Source organism: Cynara cardunculus, unplaced genomic scaffold, assembly GCF_001531365.2.
Source record: "Cynara cardunculus var. scolymus isolate 2C unplaced genomic scaffold, CcrdV1 Un_Scaffold_667, whole genome shotgun sequence".
In the NCBI taxonomy this organism is placed as follows: Eukaryota; Viridiplantae; Streptophyta; class Magnoliopsida; order Asterales; family Asteraceae; genus Cynara; species Cynara cardunculus.
Window position 1 is genome coordinate 157,784 of NW_020200602.1, and position 18,290 is coordinate 176,073.

The 18,290-nt window shown below is 34.6% G+C and overlaps 2 protein-coding genes across 6 annotated transcripts; both read right to left on the reverse strand.

The window, feature by feature from the left end:
• Window positions 1–581: 581 nt before the first annotated feature.
• Window positions 582–6,838, reverse strand: LOC112501906 (pentatricopeptide repeat-containing protein At1g62350-like). 5 transcript variants are annotated; one of them, XM_025105672.1, is made up of 4 exons: window positions 6,750–6,838; window positions 5,456–5,773; window positions 2,886–3,272; window positions 582–913 (listed from the first exon to the last, which is right to left on the reverse strand). In XM_025105672.1, exons 1-4 carry the CDS (start codon window positions 6,819–6,821, stop codon window positions 884–886), a joined length of 807 nt encoding a protein of 268 aa, XP_024961440.1. In that variant the 5' UTR covers window positions 6,822–6,838; the 3' UTR covers window positions 582–883. The 5 variants fall into 5 exon arrangements, with proteins under 5 accessions (XP_024961440.1, XP_024961439.1, XP_024961442.1 ...); XM_025105671.1 differs by having other exon boundaries at window positions 582–942; XM_025105674.1 differs by having other exon boundaries at window positions 582–942; window positions 6,767–6,802.
• Window positions 6,839–9,295: 2,457 nt separating this feature from the next.
• On the reverse strand, window positions 9,296–16,587 carry LOC112501898 (dynein light chain 1, cytoplasmic-like). Its single transcript, XM_025105663.1, has 3 exons — window positions 16,360–16,587; window positions 16,105–16,210; window positions 9,296–9,510 (listed from the first exon to the last, which is right to left on the reverse strand). Exons 1-3 carry the CDS (start codon window positions 16,546–16,548, stop codon window positions 9,428–9,430), a joined length of 378 nt encoding a protein of 125 aa, XP_024961431.1. The 5' UTR covers window positions 16,549–16,587; the 3' UTR covers window positions 9,296–9,427.
• Window positions 16,588–18,290: the final 1,703 nt, after the last annotated feature.

Consider the following 18,290-nt stretch of genomic DNA (forward strand, 5'->3'; position numbering starts at 1 on the left):
CTCTTACTCAAGAGTTAAGTGTCTCATATACAGAGCCCGTGTTGTATTCCAAGGAAGATCAAGGCTTAAACGCCAAAAAGGTTAAGTGCTTGATGAAAAGCTTCACTCCTGACACAGAGCCTCTGCATAGTACATGCAGAGCCTCTTACTGTAGTCTTTAGGACTTATTTGAACCGTAAGTGAAAATTGTGTCTAGATACATGTTTAGGAAGGAAAAATCAATAACCGTCGCAAATTAACCGTCCAAAGGACACATGTCACTTAAATAGACCTATTTGAACCGTAAGTGAAAATTGTGTCTAGATACATGTTTAGGCGGAAAAAATCAATAATCGTCGCACAGAAATATGACACATGTTCCCAAAGTTACTTATTTATTAGGTGTATATATATATATATATTTCATAAGGAAGTTGTTGTAGGAAGGTTCAGCTTCCAACTCCCATACGTATGATAGGTTCATATTGTTGTGATCATGGGAGACTCTCAAAGGCTTAAGGCTTTGGGATTTGATATAACAATAAGATCATCAAAGTAGATACAAACTAAATAAACATCATCTTGTTTACCTCATAAGCGGATTTTGTCTGAAGATGATGTGTGACATTTATTAAATATCATCAATCATGGGATCACTGACTTGTTACAGATAAAAGCCTCGTCACCAAGAATGATAACAATGTTACCAAGTAAAAGTTACAATTTAGATCCTTATCTTTACATATCTTCAAATGCAGATGTGATTATATAGAGATCATTTATATCAGATACGAATTCATTTCTGGATTTTTTTAATAAAGAAACACCGTGCAGCAGATCTAATTACGTGCCGCAAATAGACAGACATAGATCCAAGATTACATGTTGCTGCTGCTACTGCTCTTCAAACCAGGTTCAGCCTCAATCTCTTCGGCTGGATAGAAAACAATAGTCAACTATCCCCTACTTACAGAAAACCATTTATTTATCATCAAAACATGAAAATACAACTAAATATGATCACATAAAAGAGAATATATGAGGTATAAGTTAAACAACACTACTTTAATACAATTCATCATGTTTTAACCTGGAGAAAAACAAATTTGGTCCTAGGTCTATCAAGTGAATAACACCATCTGTTGCCGAACAAATTGGCATACAACCTAAGACTCTTTAAAAGGGACACCGTAGCATGTCCAAGTTTTGTTTGAGAGAAATGACACCGGAAGTGTTGACTGCATCATATATCATGATGGAAATAACAAATAGACTCATGAAATACCTGATTGTTGTTAGCTGCCACATTTCTTATTATCAAGAATATCTCATAGGCTTACCATACTTTTTCCATACGAATGAATGTCATGTATGTTTGGGAAGTATAACCAATAAGAGACATACAAGGGTGTTAATTATCCAAGGGTCTTGCTAAATGAGAAACAATGCGCTAGGGTTATTAGCAAGTCTCCTCCAAATAAATTACAAGTGAAGTCACCATTATTGATGAGTAGCAAAAGTAACATAAACCAAGACCTCAAAATAATCAAGAACAAAAATAACAGGACTAGAAGACTCGTCATACTAGACTTCAGAGGAAAAGAAAAGATGAACCCAACTCCAAGATTGTGACAAGAAACCAAATATTTCCTATATGCAACATTGGTATGCCTCCAAGAACACGCCAATTTTCCCTGGCATCTAAACAACAAACATTTTATTGCAATCTAATAGAGGTAGAAAGAAAATAAAACAAAAGACACTAGAGGCCAACCCCCTGGAGTTTCAACAAGTGAAGGTCGTCTTCCAAGCACCTGGAATGGATCTAAGGCTAACTTATTTCATATACTACAAACTCTTGACACTACTTCCCCATGTCGATCTTCCAAGCACCCGGAGTTTCCTATTTTATTGTTGACTCAATTGCCTTACACAACATGCCTTTAGGTTATCTTGGGTGTACACCGTAGGCATCTAGAGAGATCCCAAGTATTAATGGTTTGAAAGCTTTAAATCCCTAGTTCCTTCTATTGTTTTTCCAAAATCATTTTTGCACCAATAAATGTTGATGTTCATGTCCAAGTGGCTCATATTTAATCATATGATACGTCTTTTAAGGTGTTTTAAAGATTAACAGCTAGTTTTTTCCTCTCTTTTTGTGCATGTGGGAGGTGGAGTCGCTTTTGCTTTGCACGTGTATATATTAATATTGTATATGTAAAAAACTTCCTTTGGGTGTAAATAGCATTTTAATTTCAAGAACAAATGACTGAAGTTTCTCTAGACATGATAAACAAGAGCATTGAGGATATTATTGATAATGGACAGGTTGACCAACGAAAATAACATGTAAATGGAGCTTTTCATAGGACAAGTTCCATGCCAATGGTAGTTTCATTTTCTTAATTGAGCTACAAGAACACACAACTTAATATGCATTGACCTCACCATTGTATATGCCACTTATTTTCTATACACATCTGCTACAATTTTTACCTAAAACCATATTTAGGAGACAAAAATAAGTTATGCATTTTTGCAAATAAGTACAAAAGGACTTTTGGCCTAGCATTATCTGGGTTATCCATAGAGCCCAGCCTCTTAGAAGGTCAGGGGTTCAAACCTCACCAAAGGTAAGAAGGTTGTGGAGTTCATTTGCCATATATAAATAGTATATAATACAAAAAGAACAAAAAAAAATTACTTCAAGGTCAAACCAATTACTTTTCAAGTCCAACGCTAATATCAGTTTTGCCACAAAAACTATATTTTATATTTTTTAGTACTTGTCATGAAGTTCAATATAAAAAGCTGAATGTTTCATATCAATTTTGCAAATAAGTAGTCCATTTTACCACAAAAGTCAAAGTGCTAGCCAATTTTATGCACAAATATATGCTACTTACATATTTCCTGGCAACTTCTTTGAGAAACTTCTTTGGATAGTCCAAATAGTCTGCACAATCATTCTTTATGATTACAGCAAGATCATCTCTACCAACACTTTCAAGGTTTCTTATCATTATCGTTAACGTCAACTCGTCTGGGATGCATCCTGATGCCTTCATCAACTCATATGTTTCCATTGCCTTCTCTATCATATCCACTTTGAGATATGCTCCAATTAGCTCTGTATAGGCTCTAGTGTCTGGTTCCAAGCCTTCTTCGATTAACTCAGAGAAAAGCTTTTCAACTTCACCTATTAGTTTCTTCTTTCCAAACATCAACATCAAATCACCATATAGAGAGTGAGCAGGCTCGTACCATGCTTCCTTCCTCATAAATTCAAACACCTGACACCTGATTGTAATTCAGATAAGATGCAATCTGGAAATGAAATAATATACATAAATTAAGAAACTGGATTCAAACACCTAGACAAGCAAAAATGTTCGACTAATCAATGACAAAGAATTACTCCCTCTTGAATAGACGTACAATTTGAATTCTAAGGCCAATCGGACTACCTTTCAAATTACTAAATTGTCTATATCTAAAGAAAGATTTGGCAGCCACATTAACTTTGTGCAAACGGTACAGATAAAAAAAGGTCTGTGTTGAATATGTAATTAACACTACGTCAATTTTGAAGTTGAAAATAAAAATTCTGACATCTGATGGTAAATTTACCTTTTTTCCTATGATGAGAGTAAGAGCGACTTCAGTGTAGATGCACATGTTCAGTATTGAGCAAGGAAGGTGGCCTGAAGTATATTTGGAAGGGTTTGTCTCATGTTGATGTTGCAAATAGTGTTGGAGAAAAACTTCTTTAAGTTATGATTTTAAAATTTCGAACACCGCTATTAACTACAAAAGTTGGAGAAGGGAGACCGTACCTACTAGCCTGTTCCATCACTTATGCATATCTATACACGAACACATCTCCATGTTAGTATAAAACAATATGCGGAACTTGCTCACCCAGATCATGGAACCTATTTTATAAGCTGAGAGGTCATACTTTGGGAGTGGAAAAACTGATAAAAATAGCAAAAAAATGAAAATAGCAAATAAGCTGTATGGCCAATAGACCCAGACATTGTACCCAAGATTCTTGTTTCTGATTTTCTACTTTGATTTGATTCCCCATTTCCATTTCTATTTGATACTCGATATTGATTCTCTATTTCAGACCCAATAGTCACACCAACTACCCAAATAGATTTTTTTTCCTCAAAAGACCATAAATGGATGTCAACCAAACCAAACGAACCCAAAAAAATACCACCCGAAGGTGGAGTCTAGGATGGGTAAGATGTACGCAGACCTAAACTCTACCCTAAGAAGTATCGTGGTTGTTTTCCCTGAAGACTCCTGGCTTGTGAAAAGTGTAGGCAATAGAGAAAGGTAGACAAAAAAAGGTTAAAAAATAGTTAAGGTAAGGAATTACAAACCAAACCAATAGAAGCAGGTACAAGAACATAACCAAGGTAAGAAAAATACACACCCCTTGTACAGCTCACTAACCTTATCTCCCACCTTCACCTTTACAACTCCCTCTTGCTCAACTACGCTAGCTACAAATCCCCGTCCCTAGTCCGCTACCCTAATCATGTGCTCCAATAGCTCCTAATTCCTATAGACCATGTCCTTGGAAATAACTAAAACTGCCATGTTCAACTTCAGTTGCTCAACCCACATCCTCTTCGACCTACCCTTCCTCCTTGCTCCCTCGATCATATCCCTTTCTATCCTTCTCACCGGATCTATTAACCAAAAAACAAAAAGTCTGGGGACGTAGTACGTGATTCACTCTATGTTAAAAGAAAATCATGTCAATTCTAGATTCAAGACCGTGTGAATAACATTTCTAACCATCATAGCTGGCATTAACATATTAACCAGCCATATCCTTTCAAAAAATAAGATTACACTTGGCAAGAATGCATGAAAGTAAACATCTTAGTTGGCAAAAGAACAACCACCATACTTGCTAACTTATGCCCGATTTAAAGTATTGACGATTGCAAATTTTGTTTGCATTATTGGAAGTAGAACGAGAGGCCAAAAAAGTAAAATGATTAGAAATATTCTTGGCTCGACCACAAAAGTCATGGCGTGTCAATCTTTGCAAGACAATAAAATGTGATTGCCTGCAGTTACAGAATAAAAAAGGAACTAATGGAGAATGTGAAAACCGGCAAAAAAGATACCCCGTCGGTTCCAAGAACACGATCCATGTTTGACTAATATAATCAAACTACTTTTAAATGTTAAAGTCTCAATTCCAGCCGGAAAAAACAGTAGGCTACATGTAATGATTAAATTTTATGGATTCAAAAAAAGTTTTGACTAACTAGTACGTCAATCTCAAGTAAGAGTTAACTTGATTGGACACAGCAAGAGAATCCCTTAAATTTGAAGAAAGTTTTGAAGATTACATGAAATCTTGTGACACATAGAATCTAACAAACAGATTTATGTGAATTCCTCATAGAAGTATAAAACATTGACCAGATAAGCCAAAATGTCGTACCTTGAGAGCAAGGTCCAAGTGTTGCTGCCTCTGCAACTCAACGAATGCATCCAACAAATCATCTTTTAAGAGACGAATGAGCTTGGAATTGAATACTTGGTCTAGTTTAGATGGGTTTTTGGCAGCTAACTTGAGGGACTGAACTGCTTGTATTGCTTCTGTAGACAAAACCCCGTCGCTACGTCTTCGGACCCTCAAGGGTTTTCTTAATCCGCAAGTTATAGTTGTTGCATATCTCACTTGGAATTTATCAAATCCACAGGGGTCCAAAGCCCTTTGTAGAAACTGAAATTTCACTGAAGAATAACCCATGCTCATCTGTATCAACAAGGCAAGAGTTTTTAGCCTAGAGTATAGCTATGATTCAAAAGGATAAAAGGTTAATTTTCAAATTACTAATTAAAAAAATCGTCCCTCAACTATTTGCCAACAACTTAAAAGATAATTTTAAAAAAAGCAAATTAAGAAAAAGTCCTCGTATTATTTGTTTCAAGTTGAATTTAGTGACCATCTTTGTATTTTCATCCAGAATAGTCGTTACATATCATTTCAGGAGTTAGACCTAACACTTTAGCATGTTCATATTAAAAACCAAAAGTATTACATCAAAAATGCCAAATAGCAAATACAACAATAAATATTGGATTGAAACCACTTAAAAATAAATTTTCAAATAAGCAAATTAATAGATAGAAAATTCGGATCAAATAACATCTATGAGATCTAACCTCTAATTTCTCTTCTCTCAACCGCTTGATCATATTAGCAACGAATATGTATGGGTCAACGTTCTATTTGATGTAACAAATCTTGTTGAGTTAGTGGGAGGAGAAGAAGCTTAAGGCAAAAGTAGGCCCCTCAAAGGTGTGGAAAATGTAGTAGATTTTCCTCAAGTCATGAGGAAGGAGAAGGTTTCGACTATGAAAATATGCATTTCCTCCCTAATAGATCAACAATCACGCCTTAATGGATATGGTGTGTAGTATGAATAAGGGCACTAAAAACTTGTATACACATCCAGGTTCATCAAAATATGCTTCTAAAACACAGTATGAGTTATGGAGAGGAAGAAAACGTTATTAAATTACTTTGAAGTTTGGGAATGTCTACCGAAGCCAAGACCATAATCCACAAATCAAAAAAATCGTCTTCAAGACCACAGCAATGGTTCCTATTTTGATCGGTGGTTTCAAGGAGCAATTGGAAAAAAGCAAGTAGCACTTGAGTACCAACTGACTACCAACTAAAATTGTAGCGAGAAGTAATGAAAGTCACAAACTAAAATTCTCATTACCTTGCTGTAAAACATACCTACTCCAGTTGGGAGATCAAACAAATGTCCAAACACGATAAAATAGAATATCATGTAAAAAAGCAAAGACAAAATAAAAACAGACAGGTTCGAATTAGAATATTCTCAAAATTCGAAACCCTACCCTGAAAACAGCAGTGAGTGGGCGGAGAGGAGAGGAGAGGAGAGTCGTCGACGAGGAGGGAGGTGGAGCGATAAATGTGGTAATGCACATTTGGACCACATTAAAGGAAATTCTGAAATCTCATTGGATTTGGGATAGTAGGCCGGCCCAATAACTTCACACAGACAGACACAACACAATTACAATAACTCCATGCAAAATTATTTGAATATATTTTTCAAATATGTTATACGTCGTTCCAATTTTTCCACTTCTATTAAAGCCATGATCTCAGTTATTGATGAAAGATTTGCATTGCTAGTAGTCAACATGCAGACGATACGTTCTTGAAAGGGTTATATAAATGTGTCGAACTTATTTGTACAATCCCATATTCAATGAAAGTCTCCGTCGTCAAAGGGAGCGAGCGAGTGCCTGAATGTCCAGTTTCTTCTTTCAATCTTGTCTTCTATTCTTTACCTTGGCGCCCCCTCACTAAATTATGTGTCTAATAGGATTTGTATTTTCTGAATCCTTATCTAAGGATTTACAAAAAAAAATCTTTCAACAAAGATTAAGAAACTTCCAAATTATGGAATGTATCCATGGAAAAACTGGTTAAGAGGTGACATTCTCATTTATGTGTTCCAAGAATATATTTCATGTCACAATCCGACCAATCCAACTTTCATTGCTTTAATATTTTTAACGAGTTAAAACTTTTTAAATCGCACTAGATGGATTACATTGTTCAAACGTCTTCAAACCGGCTAACTTAACTCATTTTGTCACCTATACAAACTCTTTACAAATTAGTTCAATTTACACACACACACACATATGTATATATATATACATATATATTATATATATACATACATATATATATAGAGGTTGGTTCAAATAGAAACCGATCTTGACCAATCACATTCTTTTTTCACTTTAGGTTCAAATCTAAATTATAAATTAATGATAAGGGTAATTTGGTAATTCAACCTTTTTGTAACCCCCAATAATTAATTGGGAGTTACAAATCTTAAAAGATACATCTAATTGTTCATGAGATTTTTATGATTTCTTTATTATTTCAAGTTTATGGTATTCATTTCAATTGATTCTATACATATATTGAAATTGGTTGTCTAAGTGTACAAGATTTTCATTTCGTTCAAGATACATGGAGAATCCTATTGTAAAAGAATGTTAGAATAATGAAGACGATAAACGCTTGCAGTCTATGTTCATATCTGCACACATGCATAATGATCCTTGATTTTGAAAATGTTCATATATGTGCATCTCTTGCAGTCTATGTTTATATATGTTCACCATATGAACAACTTGTTTTCATTGAAAGACACAATCGTTGTTCACACGAACCCGTGACGATGTCATACGGTATGACATTGAAAAACATCACACCATATGAATATAGTGTTTACATTGTAAGACACAGATGCTGTTCACACGAACATAAGGCCGACATGTAAACATATATGAACATATGAACATAGTGTTTACATTGCAAGACACAGATGCTGTTCACACGAGCATAGGGCCGACATGTGAACATGAGTTGTGAATATGTTCATAATCGATCGTAGGTTACAAATCGGCTGGAGAATATCGGGTTCACGATGCRTGAGGATTTATTACCAAAATACCTTGTGAACAATTGTTCATAAGCAGCCCAATTAATTTAATGATTAATTGATTATTTTTTTAATACTCATTTAATAATGACCGTTTGACCAATTTACCCTTTGAACAATTGTTCATACACATATCAATTAATACATTAATTAAATTATTGTTTATTTAATCTCATTTAATAATAACCGTTTGATGATAAAATGAACGATCAAGATCGGTTCACATAGTTTGTACCATATGGTTGGTTTCTATTTGAACCAGCCCCTATATATATATATATATATATATATATATATATATGTGTGTGTGTGTAAGAATACTCCTTTGATAAATTTCTTATCTTATTTAATTTAATGTTGAGCAAGCAGCAATCATTTCTAATATTTGTGTTTTAAAAACTTAAATTATGATATTCTTTTTGCATGTGTAATAGTTACATCCTTTTTTCTATTAAAAAAGAACCATCATCTATGAGCAACCAAACCATTATCAGAGATGGTTATTTTTCATTGAAACATTATTAAAACTAACCACCCAATTTACAACCACTATGTACGAAAGCGAACTATGAACTCGTAAATAAAATACATGTCTTAAAACATAAAAGAACATGAAAGCAAACAAAAAGTATTTGTCTTCGTCCACCAAATTTATGTTTCCATCTATAAAGTTTGTCTAAATTCTATACTTTTTTCTGCCAGTCATCAGCCAAGATGCATCTAGACTTATTTTCAAATCAAACAGGTTGGTTATAAAACTTTAAGCCTCAAAGGAATAATAATCTCAGAAGATGTAAATTATAAAAGCATTCATTCAAACACAGATACTATCATACAACATCACAGGTATATATTCGGCATTCTATTCGGCTTTCTTTCAAATACACAACAGTATTAAAGCATGCTCAACCAGATTTGAACAGCAACACTGCTTTCGATTCCAAATAGAAATACACAAAGTGGTTTGTCTCATGAGTCACGTAAGACCCTGCAAAAACATAAATCATATTGTTATTCACAATCAATTCGAATATTAAATCAGAAAGGTAGTATCCTAAGTTAAATCTTCATCGATCTTCAATCTTCCCACTCAAAAATTAAATTAGAAAATAACAAAAAGATGTTGACATGATTCTATAAAACCATTTTACAAATTTGAAAGCAAACATGTCCAATTGATCCATCACCTAATATAATCAAAGCCAACACTGCCCAAAACATTCAACTACTTTAAGATATGCAGCAAGAGTTTCTGCCCAATAGATATCAAGCATATGAATGACTATTTTCTTCAAGTATACAATATTTATATATGGCAACGCACTCTCCCCATCTTTAATGAGGTTTGAACCCCTAACCCTCGGAGGTTGGGCTCTACTGATAACCCGGATACTGCTAGGCCAAAGACCCTTTGGTATGAATGACTATTTGATGGAGGTCATACAGACATCTCTAGACTATGTCTACCATGCAGTTTTATCATGCAAGTCCCTGTGTCAGGTGCTTCAAGAATAAACTTCTCAATGGCATTAATCATGTCCCCAAATTGTTGATCATGAATTCATGGGGATGCAGAATTGGGGAACCAACGGGAATTTTTCATGATTTCAGAACCATAAATTAGAAACTAAGACCAAGAGTCTAAGGTATAAGGTTTTATATCTATGAGATTGAAAGGGGACAACACAATGCATAGTTTGGAATAATGTATAGTAGCAAGACAAAATGTATCAAGTACTAGTTTATGTTGTAAATAAATCCTTAGGGTCCGTTGGTTTGCAGGATTGTTTTTGAGGGATTCAGTTCTCATTGTGGGATTTGGATTTGGAAGAATTTGGATTAGAATGGATTTGAAATCATTGGTGTGTTTGGTTTGTAGGATTTGGAATGGAATTGGTTTCAATTATTTATAAATAACTTATACAAAAAATTATAAATAATTATAAAAATAATTAAATTACATTTTTATTAATTGATTATTTATAAAATAAAATGTTTTTTAATATTTTTCAAAACCTTATTTCGTACAATTCTACGAAATCCCATAAAATCCCGAGCACCCCCTAAGGATTTCAAAATCCTATATTTATAGGATTTCGATTAAATCCTATGATTTCAAATCCGGACAATGCAACAAACGAAACATGGGATTGGAATGGATTTGAAATCCAAATCCATTTCATTCCTGCAAAACAAACGGGACCCTATTTGTTTGGTTATGAACTTGTATGGTTAACATATTACACTTTTATAAACTTTCTTCCTCAACATTAGAGCTATGTAAGTTCCGGCACCATTCTCCTGTTATTTTGAATTGTAATTTTTATCAATATTTAAGTCGATTTCTCTTGGTCGTCCTCCCCCACCTGTCCTCTCCTATCCCTCTTTACTTTTTCATATTGCTCATTAAAGATTTATGTTTGATGATTAAATGAGGACTTGGTCTATTTTCCGCATTAGAATCGATATTGAGTTCATTGAAGTTGGGATGTTAGCTATTTGCCTAGTTTGACATGTGGGTTGAACATTATATTTGGGTTTTGAAGTTCACTAGCATTTCATTGATTTACAACATAGAGTAGTTGTGAATATCTTCTACCCCTTAATAATATGTCTAGCGCTAAGTCTAAGGATCTTCCACATTTTGCAATGCATGAACTAAAGGCCCTACAAGGCTACAACATCTTATGAATGATGGACATGAGTTTTTTTCCCATTATGGTCTCAATGAGTATTCTTAAAATTTAGTAGGAGGTCAAAGTAATGTTTCCGCTTAGTGGGATAAGCTCTATGACACATAGATTTTTAAATTCTTCAATGACGTCTTCATTTGAAAGATCTTAGGCATTCTACCAAGTGGTGGAGCTACGTTGGCTCACCAGAGCAGTCTAAGGCCTTGAGGTTGATCATATCCATCATATCCTTCCTTGGACTAACATGAACTAGATAGCAAGGGGCAAAGGAACGTTATGGGTGATAAAAACGATCTTTAGAAGAAAGAAACTTGTTCTTGTGAGGGAAAACTCTCAGTTTGAGTGTGTAGATACACTATGGATGGCTCAGAAAAACTCTGGAAGTCTCTTCCAAATAGGAACTTTAGTTCATTGGTGGACATTAGGAAAGCCACCAACCTGCAAAAACTAGCATAAAGTCTCTGGATATTTGGATCGGGGATGCTACAATGGCAAAATCCACTAAAAGAAGCAAGGAATGTGTTGAAGACCTATCTCACTCCATAGAGCATGTGCTTGCATTCACCCATATAATTTTTGCAACATTTAGTCAAGATGATTTAAAAGTGTCAACAACAACAATAACAATCATAAACGACTATGCCATACACATGTAGCTAATCAGATAGATTCCAATAAATAGCATAATCAACCATAGAAAAAAAAATTGAGCATTGCAGACTCAACTCCCTTTTGAAGAACAATTATCGAAGTTTCATATGAACTAAACTAAATAACAAGCAACAACATCGGAAGAGTAAATTTATGAAGAAACTAAATATTGAATAGGGTCTAGGATTGATGAGTCAGTAACCACTTTTCTAAGAATTGTGAGACAACATGTTTAACATGAACAGTTAAAGCATGAGTGAATGAGTAAGCAACCACTTTCTAAGCATGACATAAAAATCGTTGACACTATTTGCCACACGATATGAACAATTGAGGAGAGTAGAAAGAGTGATGATCAAGAGGTCGAGGTGAAGGGGAAGGCCGAGGAGGACATGGATGGACATGGCAGCCTTAGACATTTCCGAGGGAATGACCTCTGATAGGAGTACCAGAGACGAAAGACTAGGGTAGCAAACTAGGTGTGGGGACTTGTAGCTAGCATGGATTGGCAAAAGGGAGTCAGGGTGGTTGAGGGTGGGGTAAGGGGCTAGAGAGCTGGCAGCTTAGATCACCAGAGTCCTATGATGGAGAGAGGGATACAAGGATGTGTTTTTGCCTTACTGCTTGTTACATTGTTTTATTTTTTCTGGTTCTATGGTTACTAGGTGCTAGTCATTGTTCCTTCTACTTGTTTGCTCACACACTTGCACAAGTCAGTGGTCTTCACAGAAACCGCTGCTCTAACCCCCCCCCCCCCCCCCAAAAAAAAAAATACCCTACCTTCGAGTGGGATTTACTTGGCCAATTTAATTTGTTTTGGTTTATGTGGATAGTTGAAGCAAGGGGCGATTTGGTGTATACGACCACCTTCCATAGGTAGCCTCTAAGTATAGATAATCAAATTATCATGTTGTATGCATAAAGGGTACTTCTGTAAAATGCTCCCCAGCCAACGTAGAACTTTTTTTAAAACCCCACTCACCCAAAATAAAACGAGTCATTTAGCTTTTCGTTTTGTCCCAAACTAAATGAGCCATTTGGGTTTCCAAACTTATGCCATGTTATAGTTGGTTCTACATCTTCTATACATTGAAAACAAAAATCAACAGTAATTCTTTGCTTTTTTTACTTCAATTTCTTCTCGTAAACATCAATTTAAGCTGATTAGGTTTGTTTTATCTAGAACATAGTTCCAATATCAAATTCCTATAATAGCTCATTTAAATATAAAAATCTTTCAAGACATCATGTTTTAGATATTGGGTGACAGATTGGATTTCAGATGCTATGAATAATACAATTTTAGTGAACTGCCAATTACCACCCTAAAACGTAGCCAGGGAAAAATTCATAGGTTTTTCCTGATTCATTCTTCCATGAATTGCTGAAAGAAGGCCTTCACAATTCGCATCTTCCCGTCCAGCAAAGAAAGTGAAGGGGAGCAGACAGCGAGTTGGAGGACCATCAAGCCTTAGCTTGGTGGTATTTGACTTCATCCCTGGGTCATAATGCCTCAAAGGTCTCTTCCCCCTTGCCTTTTCAAAAAAAGTGTACACATACATACATATAAATGTGTGTATGTGCACACACACACACATATATACATATATGCATACACACACATATATATGCATAAACATACACATACTTAAAGTAGTGGTTATTCACATATCATAAGAATAGAACATTTTCTCAATTTTCATGCATTTAGCAAATGTTCACAGAAAGAACAAGAATGAGAATTCAAGAGCTTAGGCGCGAAGGAAGTCTCATAATAGATAAAAGGTGAACGAACTGAAGGCCTGCGATAGACATCATGCTTAGGATTCCCTTTCAGTTGCTTTTTCTTAACTTAGGGTTTTTAAGGCCAGATTATTTATCAAATTTGAAGATCAAATTTCAGAATCAGTGATAACTAACTACAAAACAATTCTACTAAGTTTACTTGGTGTTCCTCAACAAAATTGTTTTTAACTTGCATCAGCCCCTGCACGGAAAACTCATGCATATGCTACTTTCTAGCAGGGACAAAAGATATGCTTACCAGTTACCACTTACCACCTTTTTTACAGACGTGGGTGTTCAGGCCAGCTTGGGCTCACCTCGATTAATCCCATGAGACCCAGGAGAACAGCCAGGGCAATCCCCGATGGGCTTGGAGGGACTCAAACCAGTGACCTATGGGGATTGGGGAGAACCTTATTGCCGGTTGAGCTAACCCCTCAAGGTAGAGGAATGTGATGTTCTATAAAAGTTCGAAATCCATTTATGAGCAAATATGTGACTGTTCTTTGCAAATTTCTTCTTCAATGTAGATAATATATTACTTATTAGATATGATATAATTCTTGTTGCTAATTTACCAATTACCACCAACACTTTTCAGTTTGTAATGCATTTCTTCAAAAATGGTCATGAAAATGTATTAAAGTATCATGATTCATGTCAGACCAGGAATTCTAGATGTAGCTCTTTCTTCAAATGATGGTAGTGCAAATCCATTATTCATGAGACAACAATAATTTCAGATAGAACAACTTATAATACCATAAAGCTTCTTCACAAAATTCACATGTTCAATCAAAGTTTCTTGGTATTTTACCAGGTGGCAGAGTAATTTACTCTTTCTTATATGGGCTGGCAGCATAATTTGAAGTTTTAAACCTCCCATTTATCCTCCTCTCCTCTTTACTAGTGTAATCTTTTACGACCCTTAACCATTCGTTTTAGGCTGCCACTGGTCTTTGTCGCCCAAAAAACGAAAAGACTACATTAGCATGTTGAAACTTAAATTTGAGTTTTAATGATTAACAATGGTGGAACACAAAACTCCGACCCCCATCACCAAATCTGCCAGTCTGCCACAGGTTGTCATGTTGACAGACAGTCCAATTAAGCACCAACCAAATATGTAAGTTATCGGTTAAGAAGCATCACATCCATATCAGCACCAACTTGACAAAAATGTTGTTATTTTATTTCTACATTCAATTACCTTTTAAAGTTCCTTTCAAGAAATAGCATCATAATGCAAATTCCCTACTTTGGATGAATCCTTGTTTGGTCTCTACCTAGTAGATAGACAAGTCCCATGAGTCTGCAGACAAGTTGCACATAAACAAGTCAAGTGTCGCGGACCAAGATACTTTCTGATGTTTCCACTCATACAATAGCAGCCAGTAGACATCTGTGCATTGGCAGATACATGTGTAGGTTTATGTAAATTAGCCCAATAAGAATGCAAGACACCAAACGCCTTAGTTGTATAGTTTTCTGGCCTCGAACATGTGCTTGTCATGGATCTTGGGTCAGTAAGTTAAGAGCCATGTTAGATTTGTAATCAAAGTCTCTTCCTATTCTTCTGTGTATATTTTGTTGCTTGGGGGTAACTCAAAATAAATTTATAGCATATTACCTAATATTAAGACAATGTAACTAGAAAGGATGTTACACATATTACATAGGCATGTATTAATGCATATGTGATAACAACATTGCACTTCACCATCCAAAGAGGCAACACAGCAAACAAACAATAATGCATATGACAGCAACAGCAAATAAACAACAATGCATATGACAGCAAATGTGAATATTGATTTTGTTAGATTAAATGTACACTTGAATGATTATGTTTAGTTTAAGAACTAGGACAGTAGGACTAGTTTTGTCATTATCATGTTCTAGCAGTAGGTGTAAATATTTGGGCTTTTCCCCTCTTGTGTTTAATCTAATCCTAATCATTACATGAACAAAAAGGACAGCCAGGAGTTGGCCCAAATGTGTTGATAATTTTTTGATTGATTCTCAATCCATATACATTCTCACAGATTTAAACCACTGCCTGAGTGGAGATGAAAAACCTAAATAATTTCTCCACGATCCATTCATTCTTCTCATATATTCTTTTTCCTTGCAATAAAATCCAGATAGTCACATACAGAATCACTCGCATCATTCCCTTTGTACCACATTCATAAACTCCTAGAGTAGACTGAAATCAAAAATTTGCCAGACACTGATTTAAGCCTACATCAGTAGATCTTCGCCGCTAAATCAAAACCAAACTACTATCACCCATATTCACCTATGATTATCAACAACCGAAAGCAGAATAAATCAAAAGCAATCAATTATATACAATACGGGTGTTCTATGTACAGACCTACTCAAAATCCGATATCACCATGAGCGAATCTAGAAAGTGAATCATGAATTCCAATAGAAAAAGAAATTACCGAAGTTTTTGCCGACGATACAGTGCCAAGTAGGACCGTGATTCTTATCGAATTCCTTCTTTATCTGTTCCGCGACATCCTTCTCCACACTGCAATTCTCAAAGGCCTGCACACACGTAACCCAACCTCAGATGATATATAAGAGAATTCCAAAGGGAGTGAAGTAAAACAGAAATTAATTGTGAGTTGTGAGGTCAGGACATGAAGCCTCGCAAGAGAAACGGTCAATCAAAAAGAGGAAGACGGATAAATTACGGAAATGGCGATATTGACAGCTTCATTCTGCATTTCTTCCTTCATATCGGCACTCTTAATGATGACTTTCCTGCTGCTAGAAGTAGAGGTAGATAACGACGATGCGGTGGTTTTCCGATCATCGGCCATAAATGGCGGCTTAGCCGGAAAGGTAACACTGGCCGAAGATCTCTTCCCCTCTTCAGTCATGTGTGCAAAATTCAGCTTAGTGATAGTGAGTGGGGGTGAGAGAGTGGGGAGGTGTTTCGTGAACAAAATGGGTTTTACACCTAAAAACCAATCAATTACATACTTGGTCCCTATGGTATAGGTTTGTTTCTGGATTTGGTCCTTAAACTTTATTGATTAGGTGGAAGAGTTGTGGTTTGTAGTTTTCATGAATTCAGTCCTTTTCCTTAACGGCCATTTATCTGGTCCGTTGACTAGGAAATCTCTCCTTTTACCATTTTATTTTATTTTATTTATTAAAACTTTTAACCTTTTTCTGATTCTATAACCGAACAATCAAAAACATGTAATAACTAAACTACTTAAAAGCATTTAAATCAATAACTAATTTAAAATATAAAAAAAAATATGAGCATCAGCATCATAGACTACAAATTTGTTTCAAAAAAACCGGTTTCATTTTTTGTTTCCATCCCTAAGTCAATTTAATGGATTTGATTTCAGGTTTCCAAAAATTACATTTTTCAGCTTCATTTTGGTTTCAATTTTAGAGAGAACAAATTAACAAATGCATTATGTGTGGTGAGAAGGTAGAGGAGACTTGTTTCGAAGAAGTTAATAAAAAAAGACAAAAACCGACCAAAATATAAATCGGTTAAAATGATGCATTTAACCGATTTAGATGATCCAATGATTTATTTGTTCATAAAGAGTTATCCAATGACTTAAAAATCATTTAAATTTGTTGGAACTTTATAAAAAAAAAAAACAATTAGCTTGTTTATTAATTATGTTAAGGAAACAACTTAAAATTAGAGATAAAGAAAAGGTAAAATGAAAAGCAATTAGTAATCGAAAACAAAATTGAGGAGGTAGCCTTGGCCCTTAGCTAGCTGTTTTCATCACAATTCAAATAGCCTTTAATTTATTAATTAATTCATTTGACATATAAAATGTGTTATTTTGGTCGGTCAGGCCTCCATGGTTTGACTATCGAATGCACTTTTTGTTTTTTTTTATATATATATATTAAATTAAATAATAAACATGTGTTTTTTTATATACCACCATTTTTTAATCGACAATAAGAAATGATTATTAATTATTTATGTTCATCAAAACCACTAAATGTAAGTAATGTAAAAAAATATCATCAAAATACAAATATACAGTTGATTTTTTTTTTTTTTTTTATTTATATATATATATATATATATATATATATATATATATACATAAAGGAATAGTTATGTTACTTTTAATTATATATCATCAAAAGAAGTAATCATGACCATTCATATGGTTAACATTTACGATTTTGCCATGATATGCAGAAGATAGAGAAATAGTTATGTTACTTTTACAAATAGGCGGCAAATAAGTTTATATGTGAACTTTTATGATTCACATATGCACAATATGTTCATATAAGAACTCGTTAATTAGTTTATTTGTGAATCAGTTGATTAATATATATATATATATATATATATATATCATAGAAAAAAACATGTTTGTTAATTCTCTGGTAAGAAATTGATAATAAGAGCAACCACCTACCCCGATGCTTTTGAAGTTGATTGCATAAAATAATAATATATTTTGCGTTAATTTTCTTTAGTAAGAGTGTCGAGATCTTTTAATTTTTATTTATTTTAAATGTTAGCCAATTTGTGTAAAACTATAATGTATTTAAGATTGTATTACTAAGAAACCAGAGCCTTTGCCTCAATAGATCCACAAAACGGAGCTCCAAGTGGTCC

What these genes read in the sequence shown, in the direction of transcription:
- LOC112501906 (XM_025105671.1), bottom strand. Translation starts at nt 6,821, where the DNA reads ATGATATTCTATTTTATCGTGTTTGGACATTTGTTTGATCTCCCAACT. An exon ending in TAGGTATGTTTTACAGCAAG is followed by an intron (nt 5,774 to 6,749) that starts GTAATGAGAATT and finishes TTGTTGATACAG; the next exon opens with ATGAGCATGGGTTATTCTTC. An exon ending in ACTTGGACCTTGCTCTCAAG is followed by an intron (nt 3,273 to 5,455) that starts GTACGACATTTT and finishes ATCAGGTGTCAG; the next exon opens with GTGTTTGAATTTATGAGGAA.
- LOC112501898 (XM_025105663.1), bottom strand. Translation starts at nt 16,548, where the DNA reads ATGACTGAAGAGGGGAAGAGATCTTCGGCCAGTGTTACCTTTCCGGCT. An exon ending in CTGTCAATATCGCCATTTCC is followed by an intron (nt 16,211 to 16,359) that starts GTAATTTATCCG and finishes ACGTGTGTGCAG; the next exon opens with GCCTTTGAGAATTGCAGTGT. An exon ending in TATCGTCGGCAAAAACTTCG is followed by an intron (nt 9,511 to 16,104) that starts GTAATTTCTTTT and finishes ATGTTTTTGCAG; the next exon opens with GGTCTTACGTGACTCATGAG.